Source organism: Natrix helvetica (assembly GCF_964273705.1).
Source record: "Natrix helvetica genome assembly, chromosome: 3".
NCBI classification, from domain to species: Eukaryota; Metazoa; Chordata; class Lepidosauria; order Squamata; family Natricidae; genus Natrix; species Natrix helvetica.
This window is the reverse complement of record NC_138549.1, coordinates 84581810-84604439: the sequence shown is the minus strand read 5'-3', so window position 1 is coordinate 84604439 and position 22630 is coordinate 84581810. Positions and strand designations below refer to the sequence as shown.

Genomic DNA, 22630 nt, shown 5'->3' with positions numbered 1-22630 from the left:
AGTAGTGATTCACTTAGCAATTGTGGCAAAAAGGATTGTAAAATGGGGCGCAATTCCCTTAACAACTGCCTCACTTAACACAAATGTCAGGTTCAATTGTGATAGTAAGTTGAGCATTGCCTGTAATATTGTATTATATCGCATAGCATATAATAATATGGTATGGTAATGTATTTTAATGATTTATTGCCTTTACATTGGCTGGGTAAAATTAGAAAACATTCCTGGTGAGGAAATAGACAAATAGTGGAATACTAGCTGTTTTAACCTAGGTTTTTTTATCAAGATGACCCTAATTTTGATATTTCCATTACTTTTTAAATGCTCAAAACATTTTCTCATTTGTGTAGATCAGGGCTGTCAGACTCCTAGCCCATTGGCCCGATGTGTCACATGCTGGCCACACCCATACCCAGTTTAGCGAAGGGGGTAAAAATCCTGATACATCACATGGCGACCAGAGGTGGGTTGCTCCTGGTTTGGCCCAGATCGGGTGAACCAGTAGTAGCAGCAGCAGGAGGCTCCACCCACTTGCCCGGACACTCCGCCCACTTGCCCGGACGCTTCTGCGCATGCACAGAAGCGTTGTGCACCTGCACGCGAGCGAACCGGTAGTAAAAAAATGGGAAACCCACTACTGATGGTGACGATGTGACAATGTGAGTTTGACATCCCTGTGCTAGATTAATTCAATACTTGACTTTATTTTCTTTTTGGGGAGTTACTGCTGACTAAAAACATATTCTACTGAACTGTAAAAAAACAAAACAAAATAGGATTATATAGATAAGACTATACACATCCATTGCCTTGAAATACAGGAAATACTAAGAGAGACAACTCCTTCGCAAGGCTCTATTTGTGCTTTGGCTATATAAACTGACTGTATCAAGACAGATAATGAACGTACTCTAAATTACGACATTTTAAGGGCAGCTTTCTTGATAAGACATTGAAGGACTTGAACAAGGGCTGTTGCACAATCTCTTCACAACAATCCAAGTATTGCCAGGGATGTTCCGCTTAGATTCAACCCCAGTCTTGTCTTAAAAATCCTAAATTCCACCACTGTGCATGAATTGTATTAAATGACCGCAAAATTATAATCTGCTTTGTGGCAAGCCTTCTAGGGCAAAAAAAGAACTAGGAAAATGCTCTCACCTATTTCATCTCTGAGATTGTTTTTTATGTTATGAATTGATATTCATCCTTCTCTTGTTTTACTGCTAATTTCTTAATGGAAACATATTGAGATAAATGAAGTGATACATGTACAATCCATTAATTAAATGACAATTGGATGGATTTAACAAGACATGTGTGATGTAAGTTTAATCATTCCCCATTTAATTAATATTAGGGACTTACTGCTTTCTCTGTTATGTCCCCAGAGCCATTTTAGTAGCCCAATAAGCTGAAACATAACTTAATTTCTTCTCCCACTGGGAGAAAAACTCAACACAGTTTTTTCTTTAGAATAGAGCTCAGATTTTACTTTAAACATTAAAGTAATGATTGTTCCAATACACTTAAGAAAAAACTGATTAAAAAACTGTCAAAAGTCTCATTCAAGGCCAATGTTCTAATTAGCCATTTTAAAAAAGTTTTAACTATCTGCTTAGAAAAAGCTTTAATTTTATCAAGCCTGAAACAACTATTCATTATAAGCAGTTATACAATGTTTGAGCCCATAAAAAAGCTAAGTCACTTTCAGTTTATTTTTTTTAAGTTCAGTTTTTGTTGCCTGTGCTTTTTCAGATTCCTACCTTTTTGTTCCTCTATCCTAAAGAACTGCTAGCATAAATTACTACATTCTATTGTAAATAAGGATTTTTAGAGAAGCTAGCACTGCAGAATTTGCATTCTGTTATAAATTAATCCAGCTATGGCAAACACTTAGTGGCTGACCCTGGTACGTTAGATAAATCAAGGTTAATCACAGGATTATCTGATTTTGGCAAAATTCAGAATAAAAGGAAACCACAAACTAATTTCATTACTGCACTGAAACAGCCCGTAGCCTATCAGCCTGTGAAGCACTATCAGTCCCTAATTATAGTGCCAAGTAGAAGTAATTTAGATAGCCAAACTGAAGCTTTCCATTTTTATTTAAGCAAAAGTTTGGATAGAAAAGTCTTATTCAGTATAAATAGCGGCATGCAGTTTGTTGTTTGGTTAAATATAATAAGAGGACCAAACAATTGCTGTTTGGCAATAATATCTAATGCAGCATCCAGAAATATATCAGTTCAATCTGCCTTTGCTCCCTTGTAAGAAAAAGATTCCAGTCACAAATTAACCAGAGAAAATAAAATACTAGTGGAGAGTGAGCAGCTGCAGTATTCCCAATGTCAACTCTAATGCGTACAGTGGTGGCTAGCCGGCGGTACGCACCGGTACGGGTGTACCGGTGCCTGTCTGGAGCACCGGATACCATTCTGATACGTTGCTACAGAGGCCCACCTGCCCGCCTGTCTTTACCTGTCTTTAAACTCTTCGGCACCTCCACGCACAGCACGTACAGTGCCTGCATGATGCTCCACCGAGCAGCTGGAGGCTCACGGAAGTGTCACTGGAGGGTAAGATGCATGCGCAAGCTGCACGTGTGTGCGCATGTGCTGCACACGTTCATGTGGAGGACGCCAGGCCCCGTTGCAACCGTACTGGTTGCAATGGAATCCGGAACCCACCACTGAATGTATACTATTTGTGCCTCACTCACCTGAGAAGTAGCTACAGCATTATTCTTTAAAAAACAAAATAAGAAATCCTTCCAAACTCAATTCATTGGTATTATTTTAAGTAGAATTTTCTACTGATTTAGCAATTAATATTTCCTGCTCTATCATAATACTGTCCAACTATTGTACTAAAGTTTGCAGATGGTACAACAGTCATTGGTCTCGTTCGAGACAATGATGGGTCTGCATGTAGACGAGAGATAGGTCAATTGGCCCTTGTGGTGCAGCTGGAACAATATGGAGCTGGACACTCTTAAAACTGTAAAGATGATAGTAGGTTTTAGAAGAAGCTCTCCTATTCTACCACCTCTTACAATATTAGGCAACACAGTATCAACAGTACAGACTTTCAAGTGTCTAGGTTCTATTATCTCTAAGGAAATGGTCACCTAACATTAGAGCCATCATTAAAAAGGCACAACAAAGAATGTTCTTCCTGGTTCAACTCAGAACGCTCAGATTGCCCAAGGATCTGCTGATACAGTTCTACAGAGGAATTACTGAGTCTGTCATTTGTACCACAATAACTGTCTGGTTTGGAACAGCAACCAAACAGGACAAGTACAGACTTCAATGGATAGTTAGGACTGCTGAAAGAACAATTGCAATCAGCCTGCCTTCTCTTAAGGATCTGTATATTGCATGAACCAGAAAGAGGGCTGAGGAAATATTTACGGACCCTTCACATTCTGGACATCTATTTCTACTTCTCCCCTCCTGATGCCGCTATAGAGCATTGCATTCCAGAACAACCAGACATATCGTTCCCCCCCGCTTCCCATGCTATCACACTGATGAACATTTAATTCTCGCGGCACTGTCTCATTTCTCATCTTTTCTCATCTTCTCATCTTTCCTACTATCTTTTCCTATTGGTTTCTAATTATTTATCAGTTGTTGTTTGTAGCTAATGATTAATGATTTAACTATGATTTATGATCTATGACCTATTATTTGCTTCTATATGTACATTGTGAGCTTATGCGCTGGAGATACATTCCATATGCATCCAATCACACTTGGCCAATAAAGAATTCTATTCTATTCTATTCTATTCTATTCTACTCTACTTCTATAATTCTATTCACTATTTTGTGTCATGCCTTGTAACCTTGCTTGCAAACTATACTAGTATAGATATTCCTCAACTTACAAACCTAATGGAACCTGCCCATTATGGTCACTAAGTTATGACAGTCATAAAGTGAATCATCATGTGACCAACCCCATTTTTGTCTTTTTATGGTGGCTGTTAAGCAAATCTATTGTTCGCTAAGGCTGTTTTTGCCAAAACCCAGACATGAACACTGGTTTTCAGGAAAATTATTGCAAAGTATGGTCATATGACCATGGGAAACTGCAAACGGCATAAATGCATGGCGAAGCAACCAAAATGTGGTCACATGACTGCAAGTGGGGGGGCAACCACTGTAGCTTCAGAACTAGGTCAGGAATACTTTTTGAGGGGTCCTCCATAACTTTGAAATTTGCTAAGCATAATTATATTGGGGAAAATCTTAAATCTTCATAATATTCTACACTACAAAATTAATTTGCCCACTGTGCTGTAAGAAAAAGGAAAAAAAATCCAATGCAATCAATGTTAATCAGAGGAGCTCAGTAGCAGAACAGATCCAATGTATCACTGACTTTCAGCAAGATAATTGGCTGAAGATTATCTGGCTATTGTCTACTATCCTGAGATCTAGCAGAAAAAGAGATTTAAATTGATTTGTTCTATGCACCATTTATTTGCTTTCTTAGCTCCATAGCATTCTCCATCACCAAAGTTCAGAATCCTCAATATATGGTATTTTTTGACATGCCCCCCCCCCAAAAAAGTCAGTTACTTTTATTGATACATTCTCCCTTTCCTTTCCATTCCATTTCTATTCCCAGCCACTAGCCACAGTTTAAATATTTGAACTTTGCAACTATCCTGAGTAATTGTGGTTATTTCTATTTGAGTCCTAAAAATCATACCTGGAAGTCTAAATCAGAAATAGCGCCCTGCTTTATTAGGCTTCTATTATGGATATATACTATCAATTGTACCATTAAGCATGTTCTTACATTTTTATCTACCAGTCTGATGTAATAAGTAAGGCATCACCTTTTCAATGTTGTGCTAGGTTTATTGTTGCTGCAACCAAATTATATCTTAGCTAATTGTATCATTTCTGCTTATGTTTTATAGAATTATATCTAACAGAAAAGTCTCTGGTTTCGGTTCAAATGTGTTTTTTTTTTAAACATGTTTTACTTTCTAATATTTTTGGATTTTTTTCTCTGTGACCACAAGATGTGGTAAAATATTTTTTCATTGTTATGCCACTTCCAACATTCTTGTTTTTGCTTCATTTATCTTAACAATTGTAGATGGTGTTATATACCACCTTTAGTACATTTTATACTATTTCCCCCTAAATTGTAGCTGGAGTAAATGTTCTTGATTTTTTCCCCCAAATCCTTTTGATTGGATCATTGAAATTATTTCTCTCAAATTTTGCATCACAAACTATCACTATTTAATTTGTTCTGCCTCTGGATCATATTCAGCAACAATTTATAAAAAATAATAATATATTTAGTTTTGTTTTGTGTAAGCATTTCAAAGCTAGCTTGGTCTAGTGGTTAAGGCACCAGGCTAGAAAAAGGGAGACTATGAGTTCTACTCCCGTCTTAGACATGAAAGACCAGGTGGGTGGCTTTGGGCCAGTCACTTTCTCTCAGCCCAACCCACCTCACAAAGTTGCTGTAGTATTATAATAATAATAATAATAATAATAATAATAATAATAATAATAATAATAATAATAATAATAATAATAATAATAATAATAATAATAATAATAATATTAAGTAAGTTATTATTATTATTATTATTATTATTATTATTATTATTATTATTATTATTATTATTATTATTATTATTATTATTATTATTATTATTATTATTATTATTATTTATTAAATTTCTAGACCGCCCCCTATCCCCGGAGGGACTCGGGGCAGTGTACAGGAATAAATTTAAAACATACAGACAATCATACAAATAGATAAAAATCAGATTAAACAACCCCTGTACAATTTATAAAAATTAAAAAACAGACCCTAAAACCAATCTTAAAAATTTAGAAATAGAACTGAGGTGGGATAGGTGGAACTAGGCCAAGCCGGCTAGCTGGAATAGGTGGGTTTTAAGTTTCTGGCAGAAGGAGCGGAGATCCGTAGTCATTCTAATGTCGGGGGGAAGGTCATTCCAGAGGGTCGGGCCCATCACAGAGAAGGCCCTTTTCCTAGGCGTCGCGCCCTGGCACAGCCTAGTGGACGGCACCCGGAGGAGTCCCTCTCTGTGTGAGTGAATCGGCCGGAGGGATATAGAAAATAGGAGGAGGAAAGTGGCATTGGATATGTTCGGCAGCCTATTTGTAAATATAATAAAGACAGGTTGCAAATGCATCAATAATAAAAACTCTGATATCTTTCTCAAAGTCCCTTCTTTTTTGAGATAATGGTTTTTTAAAATTTTTCCAGTTTGTAAATTCAATAAGCATGGTAAACTACCCCTTTTATTGTGCAGTTCCTGATGTATCTTTAATCTGTTTCTCAAATCCAGATATATCATGTTAAGCATATGTACTTGAATCTTTTTTTACTTAAATTAGCCTTCAAAACCATTTGTTAGTGAGGCTAGAAGTTAAATTGCCGGACTTGAAAAGATGTATTTTCAAGTACTGACCCAGTACTTTTCAACATCTTCATCAATGATTTGGATGAGAGAATAAATGGGGAACTCATCAAATTTGCAGATGACACCAAGCTGGCAGGAATAGCCAACACTCCAGAAGATAAAGATACAGAAGGATCTTGACAAACTTGAACATTGGGGACTATTTAATAAAATGAAATTCAATTGTGAAAAAAGTAAGGTTTTACATTTAGGCAAGAAAAACGAAATGCACAGGTACAGTATAGGTGGTATCTTGTTCAATAGTAGTAACTGTGAGAGGGATCTTGGAGTCCTAGTGGACAACCATTTAAATGTCAGCCAGCAATGTGCAGCAGCTGCCAAAAAAGCCAACACAGTTCTAGGCTACATAAACAGAGGGATGGAATCAAGATCACGTGAAGTGTTAACACCACTTTATAATGCCTTGGTAAGGCCACACGTGGAATACTGCATTCAGTTTTGGTCGCCACGATGTAAAAAAGATGTGGAGACTCTAGAAAGAGTGCAGAGAAGAGCAACAAAGATGATTAGGGGACTGGAGACTAAAACATATGAAGAACGGTTGCAGGAACTGGGTATGTCTAGTTTAATGAAGAAAAGGACTAGGGGAGACATGATAGCAGTGTTCCAATATCTCAGGGGTTGCCACAAAGAAGAGGGAGTCAAGCTATTCTCCAAGGCACCTGAGGGTAGAACAAGAAGCAATGGGTGGAAACTAATCAAGGAGAGAAGCAACTTAGAACTGAGGAGAAACTTCCTGACAGTTAGAACAATTAATCAGTGGAACAGCTTGCCTCTAGAAGTTGTGAAAGCCCCAACACTGGAAGTCTTTAAGAAGATGTTGGATAGCCATTTGTCTGAAACATTATACGGTTTCCTGCCTAGGAGGGGGTTGGACTAGAAGACCTCCAAGGTCCCTTCCAACTCTGCTATTGTATTGTATTGTATTGACTTATTCTTGGTTTTTTTTAAAAAAATCACTTTTTAAAAGGCTGCGTCTTACTGCATGTACTTTCAAATTCTTTTCTTCTTTTATTTCTTCCTATCACATAATCCATGAAGTTTGACCTGCCCCTTTCTTTTAATAATGTTCAGTTCTTCAGGGATTTTATCTGTTCTGTTATCCACGATAGGGAGTTTTCTCTAGAGGACAGTCTTGGATTGGAGAAGGCTAGTCCGCCTCTTTTATTTTTTTAATCCTGTATAATTTTATGTCTTCCTTTTGTTGGGGCTTTTTCCCCTTCTCCATATGAATCTGTTGCTTGTTCTTTAGCAATTCTGCAAGTTTTTGTCTGAAACTGGAAATGTTGCCGTTTGGAATAGAAAGTTCATTTGAGGTAATATATTCATTTTTATGATTGTATTAAATCCTAGTCAGGAAAGTTTCAGACCTCTCCATATTTTTAGAACTTTCTTTCTTTCTTTCCATCATTTGTTGTAATTGCTTTGAAATATATCTTTATTGCTTCCTGTCAGATGGAGTTCTTGGTTAACCAAAGCTTTTGTTATCTCTTTGCAGGTCTGTTTTTTTCCACAGCATTTTCTTCACCAGAGGTTAAGTGCCTTAGTTTTCTTTTCATTAATTTTGGATCCAGGAAAGCAACCAAAGTCATTAATTACTTGTTATTAGCCATCCTGCAGAGCTCCGTAATTGCATAATTCTTAAAACTATATCACCAGCATAACATTTCACCTTGTATTTTTCTCCTTTGATTTTAATCAAAGTTTTTTTAAAAAAAAATCCGGTTTGCAAGGACTTGAAAGCAATTACAGATAAATAAGGGACAGAGTGGGCACCATTATACTTTACCTATGGGAAACTTAGAGAGAATATCTCTTTCACTATAATCTTCAGTATTTATTGTTCATATGCATTCTCCTCCCAGGCTTTTAATTCTTCTGTGGTTTCATTTTGTATAAAAACCTTCAGTAAAATAACTTTTCCAAATTCTCAGAACCTTTTTCTTTGTCTAAAATTATTGTTGTTGCCTTGTTTTTTCTTATTGAAATTGTCTAGTGCCATGATGGTGAACCTATGACATGTGTGTCCTAAGTGATACGCGAAGCCACATTGCCTGGCATGCATGGCATCACCCGTTCTTCTTCTGGGTTTCTGGTGCCCATGTGCCTGTGATGATCAGCTGGCCTTTGTGCGCGCGGCAGTGCCAGAAACTGGAAGAGCTGGTCTTCCGTTTTCTTGCCTGAGCATGCATATTGGCAGCTGATTGTCGCGAGTGCATGTGCACCAGAAACCTGAAAGACTAGCTGGCATGCATCCATGTGCCGAAAACCAGAAGTTTATTTTTGGGCATGGGCATGTGCCCTGGGCAGCTCCTCTTCCAGGTTGCGGCCTAGACGAGCGTGCACACTCGGTGCCTAAAAGGTTTGCCATGACTGGTCTAGTGACCTATCTTGGCGGCTGAACAAACATAAAAATACAAATACTGCTCACCGTTGTGTGCTACCCCCATTCCTCCTCTCCCCACATGCCCATATTGGAAGGAGTTCTACAGGTATTTATTCAACCCCTGCCCCCAAACAGATCTTGGGAAAGCACCCCTTAATGTGGGTCCAGATTCCAAGCTCAGTACAGCCAGAGTCATTGGGTAACTGAGTCCAATGGGCACACATGAAGTCCAGGAAACCAATTCGGGAATTGAACAGGTCAGGATACAGGGCACAAGCACATAAGGCACAAAACTGGGCACATTGCTCCAGCAGCTCTCAAGTCTTCAGGGCGGGGTTAAGTAGACAATGCTGGTGCAGCCCTTCCTAATCGAGGTTGCCTCCTCATGAATTATCTAGCTGATCAGTATTGTGCCTGTCTCCTCTCTGCTCTACATGTCCTTGGATCAGGAGGAGGTGTGGACTCCACCTCATTGCCAATGGGTGGCAGCTGCTTCCGGTCCTGGCCTGCAACCTGGTAGCCAAGTTGCTGCATCTGTGGCTCACCTACCTCAACCTGTCACTGGTCCAATTGATCCAGCTGAGGTGGCTCCATCAGGTGAACATTCTCTGAGTCCCGATCCTGACCAATACTCAGCTCCATGGTTTCCTCTGCAGACTCAAACTCTCCCTCCTCTGAACTCCCATCTGGAGAGAGGTCCAGGGGCAGATCCATGACACATTGGCACTTGGAATGTCTGTATATTTTTGTTTTGTTTATTTATATATCAAAGCCCATCTTTCTCATGGATGATTTTGGGCAATCCTACAGCAGACAGGCCAGAGACAAAAATAGCTCAAGTTACCAAAGAGCTTGCAAGGTTACACCATTCACTTTGCAGCCCTGAGTGAGACTCATCTTGCCAATGAAGCTCAGCTGGTTTAAATTAGAAGTGGACCAGAGGTGGGTTGCTACCAGTTCGCACCAATTTGGGTGAACCAGTAGTGGTATTTTGGCCTTGATCACAGAACCGGCAATGACCCAGGCTGGCCATGCCCCTGAACTGGTTCCCTGGTCGCTGCTGCCATTGCCAGCATGTTTTTTAGTAATTTTTCCGTGTTCTGCACATGCCTATTCCCCCACAAGGAACAACCTGGATGAGATGAAAGGCAGGTTCCATGAAGAACTAAATGCCCTACTATCAACAGTGAACAGCACCAATCAGCTTGGTGACTTTAATGTAAAAACAGGGTGCAATTCTACAGCCTGGCAGGGAGTCACTGGGAGACGTAGAACGGAGAAGTGTAACAGTAATAATCTACTCTGTGTAGCATATTACCGCTTCACTGCTAGAATGTTCTGCCTACCAAGTCTGTAACATGACTTCCTAGGACGGTGCACTGCCACTCTTAGCATTGGCATCTTAATGACTATGTCCTTGTCAAAAGAAAAAAAAAACAGGCAGAATGTCAGAATGTATGATGCTTACTATTGGACAGATCAAAGACACATTGTCTTCAAAATGAAGACATTAAGAAGCAAGAGGTGACCATGAGGAAGTAAAGCCATGAAAATAATGAATGTGGGCAAGCTAAACATCTCCACCCAGCACAGCTTCAGCATCAGCTGAAGGCTTAGAAACTAAGCTTGCTTACCTACACCTTGCTGGCAGTTCTGAGGACAATTAGGAATGCTTCAGGGATGAAATCCATTTATCTGCATTGAAGAAGCTAGAGCCCTCTACTCATAAGCAGCATAACTGGTTCAATGAGAATGAAGACACAGACTTCGCTACTTGTAAAGCATCACATTCATCACGTCCATCAGAATGATTTATCATTAAATGACAAGAAAAACATCTTTACCAGTACTAGTAGGTTAGTCCAGAATAAATTGCATAAAATGCTAGATGTCTTGACCAAGGCAGACATAATACATGGATATGCTGATAGAAATGACTTGAAAATGTTCTATGAAGCCCTTAACGCACTCTATGGACCTCAGACTCTTGGGAGTTCTCCTCTCCTGATCATAGATGACACAACTCCCATTACACAGTAGGCTCATATCCCACAGACATAAGCTGAACAATCTGTAGCAGTCCTCAAGCAACAGTCATCTATTTACAATGCAGTGATAGACAGAAGTCTATAAACGCCTTCAAAGATAAAACAAGGAAGCCCAGTTCCTGAAAAAGCACCTTTGGGACAGTGATATAGAGGATTTCCCCCATTCAGTATCAACAGCTCCATGGATGATCCACCAATAATAACTGAAGCCATGGAAACTGTCAGTCAGCTATTCAATAGCAAAGGGGAAGATGCCTTACCTTTAGAGATATACAAAGTTGGTGGTCCTGTATTTCTAGAGAGAGGCATCATTCTGCATGGCAGTAAATATCAAGCTGGACAATGTGGGTACAAGCACACAGCACATAACCCTATTTAACACTATAGGTGACTGGGAGGATTTTCCACCATCCACCATTCTGGCCATTGTGCTTTCATGGGACTGGCCTACCATCTGAATGAATCTGATGGGGCAGCCAAACTTTGATACAATCCTACACAGGCCTTGTTGATTGATGGTATCAAAGGCTATCTTGAGGTCTACAAAGTTGTATAGAGGTCACAATTGTATTCTTAATACTTATCCAGAAGTTGGTACTCTGCAAAAATGTTCACCTCTGTGGAAGCCAATAGGACTGGGGTAGCAAGGCCAGCTCCAGATGATATATAACTCTTACAACAACTTTATTTCCCTGCAATAGAGAGCAGAGATATTCCTTGATGGTTATCACATACTTTTTGGTTACTCTACTCTTGAGGTGCACGATGGATCCATCATTAAGTTCTTGAAGAATGAATCCTTGTTTCCAGAACGTTGGGAATAACACAGCGAATTTCTCTAGTCAACTTATTTCATGTTTCACCGTATTGTGCTTTCCTAAGTACATTCTTCTTGTTCTCCACTGTAATTGTTTTTGACACTTCAGTTTTTCTTTTACTGCAGGTCAACTTAGGGTCCCAAAGCCTTTAGTCCAGTGGTTCTCAACCTGTGGGTCAGGACCCTTTAGGGGTCGAACGACCAATGTTCCCTCTAATTTTTTTTCAGTGTGAGCGGAAAAGTATAGTGTTTGAGCGGCACATTTTCATGCCTGAGCACCTGAATTTTTTTCACAGATGTCTCTCAAGACAACAACAAAATCAGTGTTATTTGAAATTCAAAGTTATGTTTATTCAAGATACCCGCTTAATTAAAACTGTTATATAATATATGACTATGTAATATATATAGTAAGTTGAGGACTACTTGTATTCAAGTTCAATGGATGACTCTCTATGGGAAAAGGATCTATCCACATTTTCATACTATGAATTACTTTATATGCTTCATACTTTCCCCCTTACTATCCAATAGTCTGCAGTGATATTAGCAAGTGATGAATAAATTACTAATTGATGTAGATTAGCAATTGGGGTACATAAAGAAACAAACCTATTATTTATTGAGTTGCATGTATACAACATTTATATATTGGCTGGCTGTAAAATATATTTAACCATTTGTTTTTATATGATGATCCAAGAACTGGAACCATTTGCTGTATCAATACTATGGATGGTATCACCTAGCTGACCATGGCTGATCCCCCCAAAACTAGTAGAACAAACTGCCAAAACAAACTACATGGAGGTTAGCCAATTTGAACTTGCTAAAGAAATCTGATCAGTCACCTTTGAGAGGATGAACCAACAGAAAATAAAGTTGGTTTTCAATATATTAAATGGCTCATTTAATATACAGCCTTTTCATACGCAAATGATATAATAATGCATGGAATGTGTGATGAAATGTTGATTTGTAAGTACTAATTTTCAGACTTTCAGACAAAGATGCATAAAAGAGGCAAACCAATACATTAGGTCAGTTTTCTGTTTCCTGAAAATTATCCCTTTCTTCTCTGGTGCCATTGGTAAAAAAAACAGAAGACTAATTCAAAGCATTTAAAAAGAAAATAGATAATGACAGCATGCAAGTGTCAGCAAAGCCTTCCCCTGATAGATAAGGGAAAGAGGTATATGACCCTACACTTTCAGAATCAAACAGAAAGAAATCCCCTCCCAGACTAAATGTGTGTGTGTGTGTGTGTGTTACGCGCCTATACTTTTCAATAGATATGTGCAACAGACCGATCGGTAACCTGAAATCCAACCGCTTCCCCAAAGGCAGAGTGCTCTAATGTGCTTCCAGCAGCCCTTCAGGGCCGGTGGTCCTGTTCACAGCTATCACAAGGAAGCCCCTCTCCGTTAAGTGGAGATTATTTTCAGGAAAACAATTTGCGGACTCGCTGCCTGCCTTACACGCTCAGAGCTTTAAAAGCAGTCCTGGTGCGGAGGCCGAGTCTATCCCCGAGGGCCCGGGAGACACTTATTATTCATGACCGCCTTTAAGTTGCTCATGCGGTGATTGGCTGGGCCTGCTGAAAGACAGAACTGGCAGTCACTCCGCGACAAGCTTGAACGGAGACAGGGGTTGCTGCCGGTGGTGGCGGCGGCAGGTGGGGGGGGTGTTTACCTGCCCAGCTTGTTGATTCCTCTTGGTCCTGAATTGAATGGTATCATTTCGGCTTCGTTGCTCTCCCCGGCTGGGTAGTTACGTTTCGGGGGAGGAAGGCAGCTGGCAGAGCCGAGGATTTGGCTCTGGATTCATCATGCTAAAAAACACTGCACGGAAGTTGGAAGCTACTGCGCGGCGTTTGTTTTTCAAGTGCGCGCTAGCGCAGCCGTGCAGCTTAGAGGGAACGTAGCGAACGACCCTTTCACAGGGGTCGCCTAAGACCACCAGAAAACACATATTTTCGATGGTCTTAGGAATTGAGAAACCAATTTTATGGTTTGGGGTCACCACAACATGAGGAACTGTATTAAAGGGTCATGGCGTTGGGAAGGTTGAGAACCACTGCTTTAGTCTATTCATGTCATAAACACCAATATTATTATGATAGATCCTCAGCTTTTCTTCAGTAGCATGTTGAGTGCCACATGACCTATGGCAAGGGTGTCAAACTTGATTTCATTGAGGGTGGCATCAGAGTTGTGTTTAATCTTGGGGGGCTGGGGTGGGTGTGGCCAGCATGATCTCACTCATATCAGGGGCACCTGTGGTGGCCCAAGCTCTCTGCCAGTGATAACAGGCACCTGAGCTCCGTTTTCGGCTGCGAGGGCCTCCTGCAGCCCTCTGCCAGTGAAAGCAGCTCGGAGGGTGGGGGCTGTGCGTGGCTCTTATGAGCTCTGTTTTTGGTAGCAGAGGCACTGCGGACCAATCCTTCGTTATTTCCAATGCAGCCCCTTGGGCTAGATCTAAGCAGCCGCAGACTGGATCCGGCCCCTGGGCCTTAAGTATGACACTCCTGACCTAAGGGGCCTACCATCTAGTATTATATCATTAGTTATTTATCTTATCTGTCCATGTGCTTTTCTTGATCAAATACAGAGGTGGTTAACCCCGCCTTCTCTGACCTGCACAGTATAAAACATTACTGTTCTATTGTCATTGAAGCAGAGGTGGTATTCAGCAGGTTCTGACCAGTTCTAGATAACCAGTAGCAGAAATTTTGAGTAGTTTCAGAGAACTAAATACCACCTCTGACTGGTCCCGCCCCATCTATTCTCTGCCTCCCGAGTCCCAGCTAATCAGGAGGAAATGGGGATTTTGCAGTAACCTTTCCCTGGAGTGGGAAGGGAAGGGAGATTTTACAGTATCCTTCCCCTGTCACACCGACCAAGCCATGCCCACCAAGCCACGCCATGCCCACAGAACCAGTAGTAAAAAAATTTGAATCTCACCACTGCAATGAAGTTACCATTCATTTACAGTTTCTTTTTAAAGCACTGCAGCCAACACAAATGCAAAGTTGCTTTAGCTGGACTATTCATACCTTGAATGACCCTGCTGGGATTAAATAGTCTTTCCATAGACACGTGGCATTCTTTGCTCATCCCTGCAAGGGACATCCACCTACCAGGATAAGGCATCACAATAAGAGTTGAGGAGATAAGATTTCATATAGCACCTTTTAATGGCCATATACTTTATCCAAATACAGTACTTCAGAGCACCTCTTTATGTTTAACAATCTCCATGCCCCACATGATTTTCTTCATTTATAGACTGTCTAAATGATAAAAATAAACGGGAAGTACTGCACTTTGAAACAAAGTTATGGTTAAGCACACACTTTCTTTTCAAGGATGCTTCTCAGCCTGCAAATTTATTTTAAAAGCAGTCTCGGAAAACAAAAACAACAGGGAGCTGAAATTTAGTCTCTGTTTAAAAATGCAGGTAGCAGAAATTATCCAACAAGATAATAGATGATGGCCAGCAGGAATCTCTTAGTTCTGGTACTTAGTGATTCACCAATACTATGATGGTAGCCATGTTGTGTGTGTTATGTGCTCTCCAAAGTTAAAATGTGACAAATGTGGACTTTTGGCTTAGTAGGATTTGGGTTACGTCACTTTTTTTTTTTTTAGTTTGGCTTTTCAAGTTAAGAGTTTTATAAGTGAAAGAATCCAAAATAAACAGGATGGTGAAGTCTAAAATTATTTCAACTGAACACATTACAATAGTGGAATCCAAGTAAAAGTCCCTCTTTATAACTACATTTGTGAAGAACTAAATACATTGCTATCAGAAGACTTCTCCTCCTCCTCCTCCATCTCTCTGGCATCCAGGTAAAGGAGACTTTACATATTACAGACAAATACTTCTGATCTAATATTTTATGATGTGATAGAAGCAAAATAGTAAATACTGCACTCTTCTAAGTTCTATGTTCTGAGTCTATCTGGGCCTTCCTTTATTAAACAGAAAAGTGAAATAAGAGAAAGGAGAACCGATGATCTTCAGCTCTTTTCCTGCAACGTTTAGTCTCTCCTTGAAATTTCATTCCACACCTTTTTTCCATGTTTCACGGTCACATTTCGGAAGACTCCAAAATAACAATAGGAACATTTCCTATAATAGATTTGTTTTACCATAAAGGCCCAGCAAATTCACAAAAACAAATAAAAGTTAGCATTCCACGTAAACACATGGGAACTCAAATAAACTTAGAATTCCATGTAAAAACACAACCACCCACACACCTATATCCACACACAACAAACCTAGATAAGGAGACATTTTCGGCCTTGAGGTTTCCCCCTGTAAAGGCTGTATATAAATTCTATTCGCATACAAGACATTTTATGGCAGCTGACCAACAGGACATTATCAAAACTTTTTAAAAAATTTTGGCAAACAAAACCCAATACACTACATTTATCCAAATTATATGCATCTAAGAGAGGCAGCAACAATCAGTTATGGGGTGCATTTCTGTCTGTCAGAAGTAAAGAAACCCTGCTAAAAGGACAAAAAGAAATAGCAATCTTATTTATAAACCCATAATTCCTGTGATCCAGGCAAAGGACAGTCTAAATACAGAGGGATTCACATGTGTATGCTTAGTTTATATACAAATATTGTATAAGTCCGGGGGGGGCGGTGGGGGAAGCTAACCCAGTATTGATCCAGTTGGGAAACTTTAAAAAAGATTCTATCCCTTCTATAGCATGTGTTAAAAATTAGTGGCCATTTCAGGATTCTTAAAACAAAGTTTCCTGCACATTATTTTTCCATAATGTTGCTACAAAATTCTGAACAGCAAGTAATTCCTTCCTGCTTTCTTTGATGTTTCTCTCTTGGCAGAAGCTAAGCAAACTCCCTTCCAGTCATTAACAACTGCCAATTCTCCCTCCAACTACCCTGAGGCTCCAATGATCCAAATGCACAGCTTTCAATAGATTTTCATAATAACTTTTTGCAGTTATCCATAAGAAAAAGTTATCTTCTATCCAACTGTACCATCTTTCTCCCAGCAACATCCCAAACTTTCTAACAGCCCCTTCATCTACAATACAGCTTTTGTTAAATGCATTCCATATAGCTTGTTTATAATAGGAATAATTCCTCCAAAAGATAGATATAGATAGAAAGGGGGGTAGATGATAGGTAGGTAGGTAGGTAGGTAGAGGTGGATGGATGGATGGATGGATGGATGGACAGACAGACATGTGTTGGTGGATGCATGGCTAAAAGAGAATAAAGCACAAATAATATTTCACATGTTTAATTACATCCATGTGCATTTTAAAGACTTCAAATGACGAAGTTTTCCCATGATAACTTATGCTAGTTTATATGATTAAAGGAGCAATCCTAAACATACTTGCTAGGTCCTTGCTCCTTCTGAATCAAAACACTTAGCAGTTTGCATTTAGGATTAGGAGAACGAACCACCATTCTTTTAATCTTTAACAGCTTTCCCCATCAGGTGCCCTCCAGTTTGGTGCTACACCACAACACCCATCGTTCCCAGCCCACATGGCCAGGCAAGCCACTCAAGGTAGGACTAATAGCCTACCACCCCGAGCGCAGCGCACCCATCCTTCAGCGAGTGATTGACCTGGCGCATCATTAACGAGCAAGCTGCGATTGGTACGTGAGAGCGGGCCGTAAATGGATTTATTTGACACGGGATTGATGAACGGGCTTCCACGGTTTAAGCCAGCATTATCAGAGGTTTCGTGTAGAGCTCACGCGGGAGAAACGACTGGTAGCAACTGGCCGGTCCTTTGAAGGCTTTTCCCAGGACTCCAAAAGCGGGAGACGCGGCAAGAGGAGCGGGAGTTCCCCTGCCCTCCCGGGTGCTCCTCCCGCGGCCGGGAGAGGAATGGCTGTTGTTGGGCTTGGAGAAGGGGCGCCAAGGCTGCTCTCTGGGCCGGGGCGGGACTAGAAGTTTCGGAGGCCGATCTAAGCCGCAGCGGGCGCCGTCAGCCAGCTTGGCCCCCACGTCCCTCCCTCTCCAGGCCGGCCCGCCCTCAGCGCGCTCGCTCGCTCGCGCCCCACTGGCAGCCCCGAGCATCCAGTCGAGCGCAGACAGGAGAGCTTCAGCCGCGTCCCCACCTCGGACACCGACCCGGCGCTGTTCCCACCGCCGCCATGACCCACTTTAACAAGGGCCCCTCATACGGGCTCTCCGCCGAGGTGAAGAATAAGGTAAAAGCACCGCCGAGGTGGGGAAGGGAAGCGCCGCGGTCAAAGCCCAAGCGTCAGCTCCGCGGCTGGCTTTCTCTCCCGCTTTGTTTGCGTCGGGGAGGGGAAGGCGTGGGATGGAGGCAGGCGCGGGAAGAGTTGAGGGAGGGAGGGAAGGAAGGAAGGGGGCCGCGGCGGCGCTTCCCTGCGCGTTCCGTTATTGGGGGGGGGAGATTGGAGTCCGGCTCCTGCCCCCCCTCTTTTCCCACATAGTTTCAGGTTTTGGAAACCCTACTCCTGTTTGGAGCGTCTTTGATTTTCTCGGCCTCTTCCAGCCCCCCCCCCCCTCGCTCCATTGTTTGGTTTAAGTGGGGTGGGGGCGCAAAGAAAGGGAGGCTTCAGAGGAAGGAGTTTCTCACGTACCCTAAGCTGGTCCTTAAAAAGAAATTGGCAGCTTGGATTTGGGGAAGGGGGGGAGGGAGGATATCGTCCCGGTCTTATCCCGTGGGTTGGAACCTGGGTGAGAAATGCCCTCTCGCCTCTTACTCGGTTTGTGAGGAAACATTCGCGCAGACGCTGAGGTACGCGGCCCGGGGTCATAGCCAATGCAAGGGGGGAAAAAACCCCAAACCCTACCCTGGTCTTTCTGAGGCTTTCACTCCTGGACACACGCGCACAAAAATGGGCTCCCTTCTCTCCCCCCCCCCAATAGAAACCCTGCCGGTCTTTCTCGTTTGCTAAACGTTCTCCCTGCGGGGTTTACTCATAAGCTAGGACCAGGCGCACCTTTCTTGTAAGAGATCCAGGACACCCAATAGCCGCCTCCCCTTCCCTGGTCCCTTTTAATGGAATGCATAGCGCGCTCCCCGCGTCGTCCTCTTCATAAGAACATTTACGCTTACCCCGCGATTCTCCTGGCGTCCCCTGGCTTGCCAGCCCCCTCCCCTCCTTTACTCGGCTTTCTCTTCCGACCCTCCCCACCGCCCGCTTCTCTCTCTCTCTCTCTGTGTGTGTGTCTCTGTCTCTCTGTCTCTCTCTTTCCCTCCCTCCGTGTGTGTTCGTGTGCAGAGAAGAGATTAGGGTTAGGGTCTTCCCTCCCCGGGAGGTTTCTGTTGGCTTGAGCGGGGGTTCCTCTATTGCGGGTCGCTTTTCCTCGTCACTTCTGCATGGGCTGGAGGAGACCTGTTCGTCGCTTGTCGGGGTCGACCTGAGCGGGGAGACGAGGAGGCCTTCTGCTTCGCTTTAAACTTTTTCTTCTTGGCCTCTGCGCTGCCTTCCTCCCGGAGTGGAAAAGTACTTTCCCAGAAAGGAAAGGCGGGGAGAAGAAGAAAAAAGGGGGGCCCTTTCCCTCTCGTCCCCTCCTTTCTTTCCAACCACTCAACACTGCAGATGCCGAGGGTTAATCTCAGTCCGGCGAACCGCTGAAGGACAAGCTCCGACTGCTGGAAAGAAGAGAGACAAAGGCAGCGAAATGCTTGCTTGCCCAGTGGCGTTTTTTTGCTCGGGACTTGTGCACTCTTGAGACGGACTTGACAAACGGGGGAAGGGGGTGGGTGGGTTGGGGAACCCCCCCTCTTCCTCCCTTGTTTGGAGGACTGGCTCTCCTACTGCTTGCCTGTGGGACCCACCCAAGCTCGGGACATGGCGGCAGCGGGGGGAGCGGGAGGTGCTCTCAGCCTACGTGGCTCCGATCGAGCGCTAGCGAGCGCCAGGCGAGGATGGTGCGTTGGGGAAAAGACGGATGCGCCGCCTGCCTTTCTGTCCTCCGATTCTGTGCTGCAACGGGCTTTGGCTCGGGGGGGGGGGGGACCACTCTTCCTGACGGCCAAGGAAAGCGATCCAACAACACGACGGAAAGAACGAGCTCCCAAAGCCCACAATAGTGATTTTAAAAGCCCCCGAAACGGTTGTATTGAGGGCAGGCTGGTTTCTACTTTCGAACCCTTGCGGTTTTAAGATTGCTAGATTAAAATGCCAATAGAGTAGGGTTGTTGTTGTAAACTAGTAGAGCAGATCTGCAGACAACAGCAGGACCCTGAACATCCTGCTGGCCCCCTCCTTTCCCTCCCTCCCCCAGCACTGTAACTCATTTAAATCCTTCCATCATAGCCTGCTAGTTTAGGGATTTTTTTTAAAGCAACCACTTTTTTTAAAAAAACCACTTATTTGATATGTTGCCTAATTTATATTCATTTCCTGTCTTAGGCAACAATATTTTCCCAGATAACAGTGATGTACTGATTCAGGAATTGGAGCGTGTTCTCGGGGATTTAAAATGAACCTTTCCATCCTAAATAGAGCATATAGGAAAAGGTAATGAAACTTGGCAGATCTACCCGGCTCTGTCATGTTAATTTGCTGAACCTCTTTGCTCTGCCAAACAGATGAGAAGTGTCACCTAAATCTCCCTCCCCTCCCTACACTTCCAGCTCAAAACCCCAGCACATTCCAATTGCATTACATCATAGGGTATTGGGGGGGAGACCAGCCAATCCATGTGGGTGTTGTGCACAGAATATTCATTGTCTCCATACTGCTCTGAAGTCCAAAGTGGTGGGGAGGGATGGGGGAAGATACACACAAAGGAAGCTTCTGCGACTTGGGCTTAAGTTTCCCTTAAGTCTCCTGGGAAATGAAGTATATTGTGAGATATTCCCAGTCTTCCTCTGGAAAAAAGTGCAGTGTGCATGCGTACCTACTTCCTACATGGTAACATACTCCTGTCATAACAGCAAGGTGACCCAGAGGCATAGAACAGTATGAATTTCACAAGTTTTTTAATGTTACAAAATGTAAGTCTTTGGTGATAGAACAGAAAACTTAAAAAAAACCCTACTTATTTTATGGTTCTCCAATATTGCTTGATCCATCTTGTTTTATTCTTGGATCACCCAATTCTGTGCATTTTTACTTGTAATTCAATCCCAGCTATTTCAATGGGGCTTCCTCCAAAATAAGTATGGATAATTCTCCTTCCTAATTAAACTTCCCAGTGTAGTTCTTTCAATTGTTACCTGTTTAGGATCAGCTGTTTTTGTTCGTTTTGTTTTGTTTGCGTTTTGCTTTCTGGGCTACCTGTTGGAACAAACATCACTTCTGCTATTGCTAACTTTTAAGATGATTAATTATGTATCTAAGTTTCTAACGTGGCAAATAAAATGGGTTGTTTCCAATACTCATTCCAAAATATAAAGTACTTTCAATGATTAGTAATGTAGTCTCATAAACCCTTAATTGAAAAATAATTTATTTGTTGGCATGTATTGGAAAAGGAAAGATATGTACTCAAAACACTTTGTAAAGATTAATACACTTTTGAGAATTGAATGAACGCTCTTTATTATTAAGTGCAGTAGATACCTAATACATAAAACATTTAGAAAATGATACATGTAGTATTATATTTCTCCTTTAAACCTAGGCATAGAAATTCAAAGCAGCTACTACAAGAAATATAAAACACAAGTAGGTCAAAATAGATCAATCCATTAAGTCTTTCTCTCCTGTAGACAGATGGACAGGTAGCAAAGTTAGGACAACTGCTCAGAAGAAAATAGTGTAGTTCAAATTTTCTCTCTTTTAATATACAGGGATTGGCATGATAAAAGAGCCAGAAAGGCTTTATTATGGTCTTAGATGTTTTACCACTCAATTATATGTCCTGTTTTCTTCAATAGAATATAGTTCTTACTCTTCAATAACTTGATGGTCTTTTCCCATTTTCTATGATATTGCACTATTGCATGTTATTAGAAACTAACCATAGAAGGGCAACTCTTGAATAAGGTCAATATTATATGCATAAGCATTAGCAAATTAAAAGGACAAATTCCACTAAGACTAGTTTCTTGCCCATCTGCTTCTAAGTTCTGTTGACATCTATTTCTAACTAAGTCCATTTGCTCTGGGATTCAAAATTCCTCTTATTCAAAACCAAAAATTATGGGAAAAGCTTATTATTTGTACAAAGTATCTAACAACAGTGCAACAAATATTGTCAAAATAGCACAATCAGTTAAATTTCTTAAGATTGCAGCCCTTTATGTCACAAAGCAAACTATTCTTCAGTTATGAGAAGACTTCAGTTAGAATTTATATACCAGTAAAAATATTGGGAGGTGCTGATTAAAAGTTTCCTACTTTCAAGCAGGGACAAGAAAATTTGTTATCATATACTTTGCTTTCTTATTTCAATATTTTATAATTATTAAACATGCATTATTAAAAATTATATTTAAATATAGTGATGGGTTGCCAACCACATTAATCTTACGAATTCTCTCCTTTTAATAGAAAATGATGTCTAGTAGACAAAATTTCTGCCTTTATCCATTTGTAAAGGCTCCTTCAGCAGGATAAATGTATATGCTAAAGAAACAGAATGTATAAATCAAAGAATAATTTGGGGGGGGGGATTTATAATTTATACCTTAAGCCAATGCAGACTGCAGTGTGTGGAAATCATTAATTTCAATAACATTAGCCAGATCCCCTCTGTCAAACACACACACACACTCACACAAATGATACAGTAGATTACAAAACAGAAAGGGTTTCAAAAACCCTTTCCAAATATCTCCTAACTTCAGTAATTTGGAAATCCAGTTTCAAATATTGTTACAAGCAGTGGTGGAATTCAATTTTTTTTACTACCCGTTCTTTGGGTGTGGCATGGTTTGGTGGGCATGG

At 41.4% G+C, this 22630-nt stretch overlaps 1 protein-coding gene across 1 annotated transcript in view; it reads left to right on the top strand.

Moving 5' to 3' along the window:
* The first annotated feature begins 17458 nt into the window (after positions 1–17458).
* The window catches only part of CNN3 (calponin 3), a 39746-nt gene continuing 34574 nt past the window's right edge, over positions 17459–22630 (top strand). Inside the window, exon 1 of the mRNA XM_081947203.1 lies at positions 17459–17965. Within this exon, the coding sequence (XP_081803329.1) occupies positions 17909–17965 (57 nt within the window). The 5' untranslated portion in view covers positions 17459–17908. The remainder of the gene's footprint in view (positions 17966–22630) is intronic.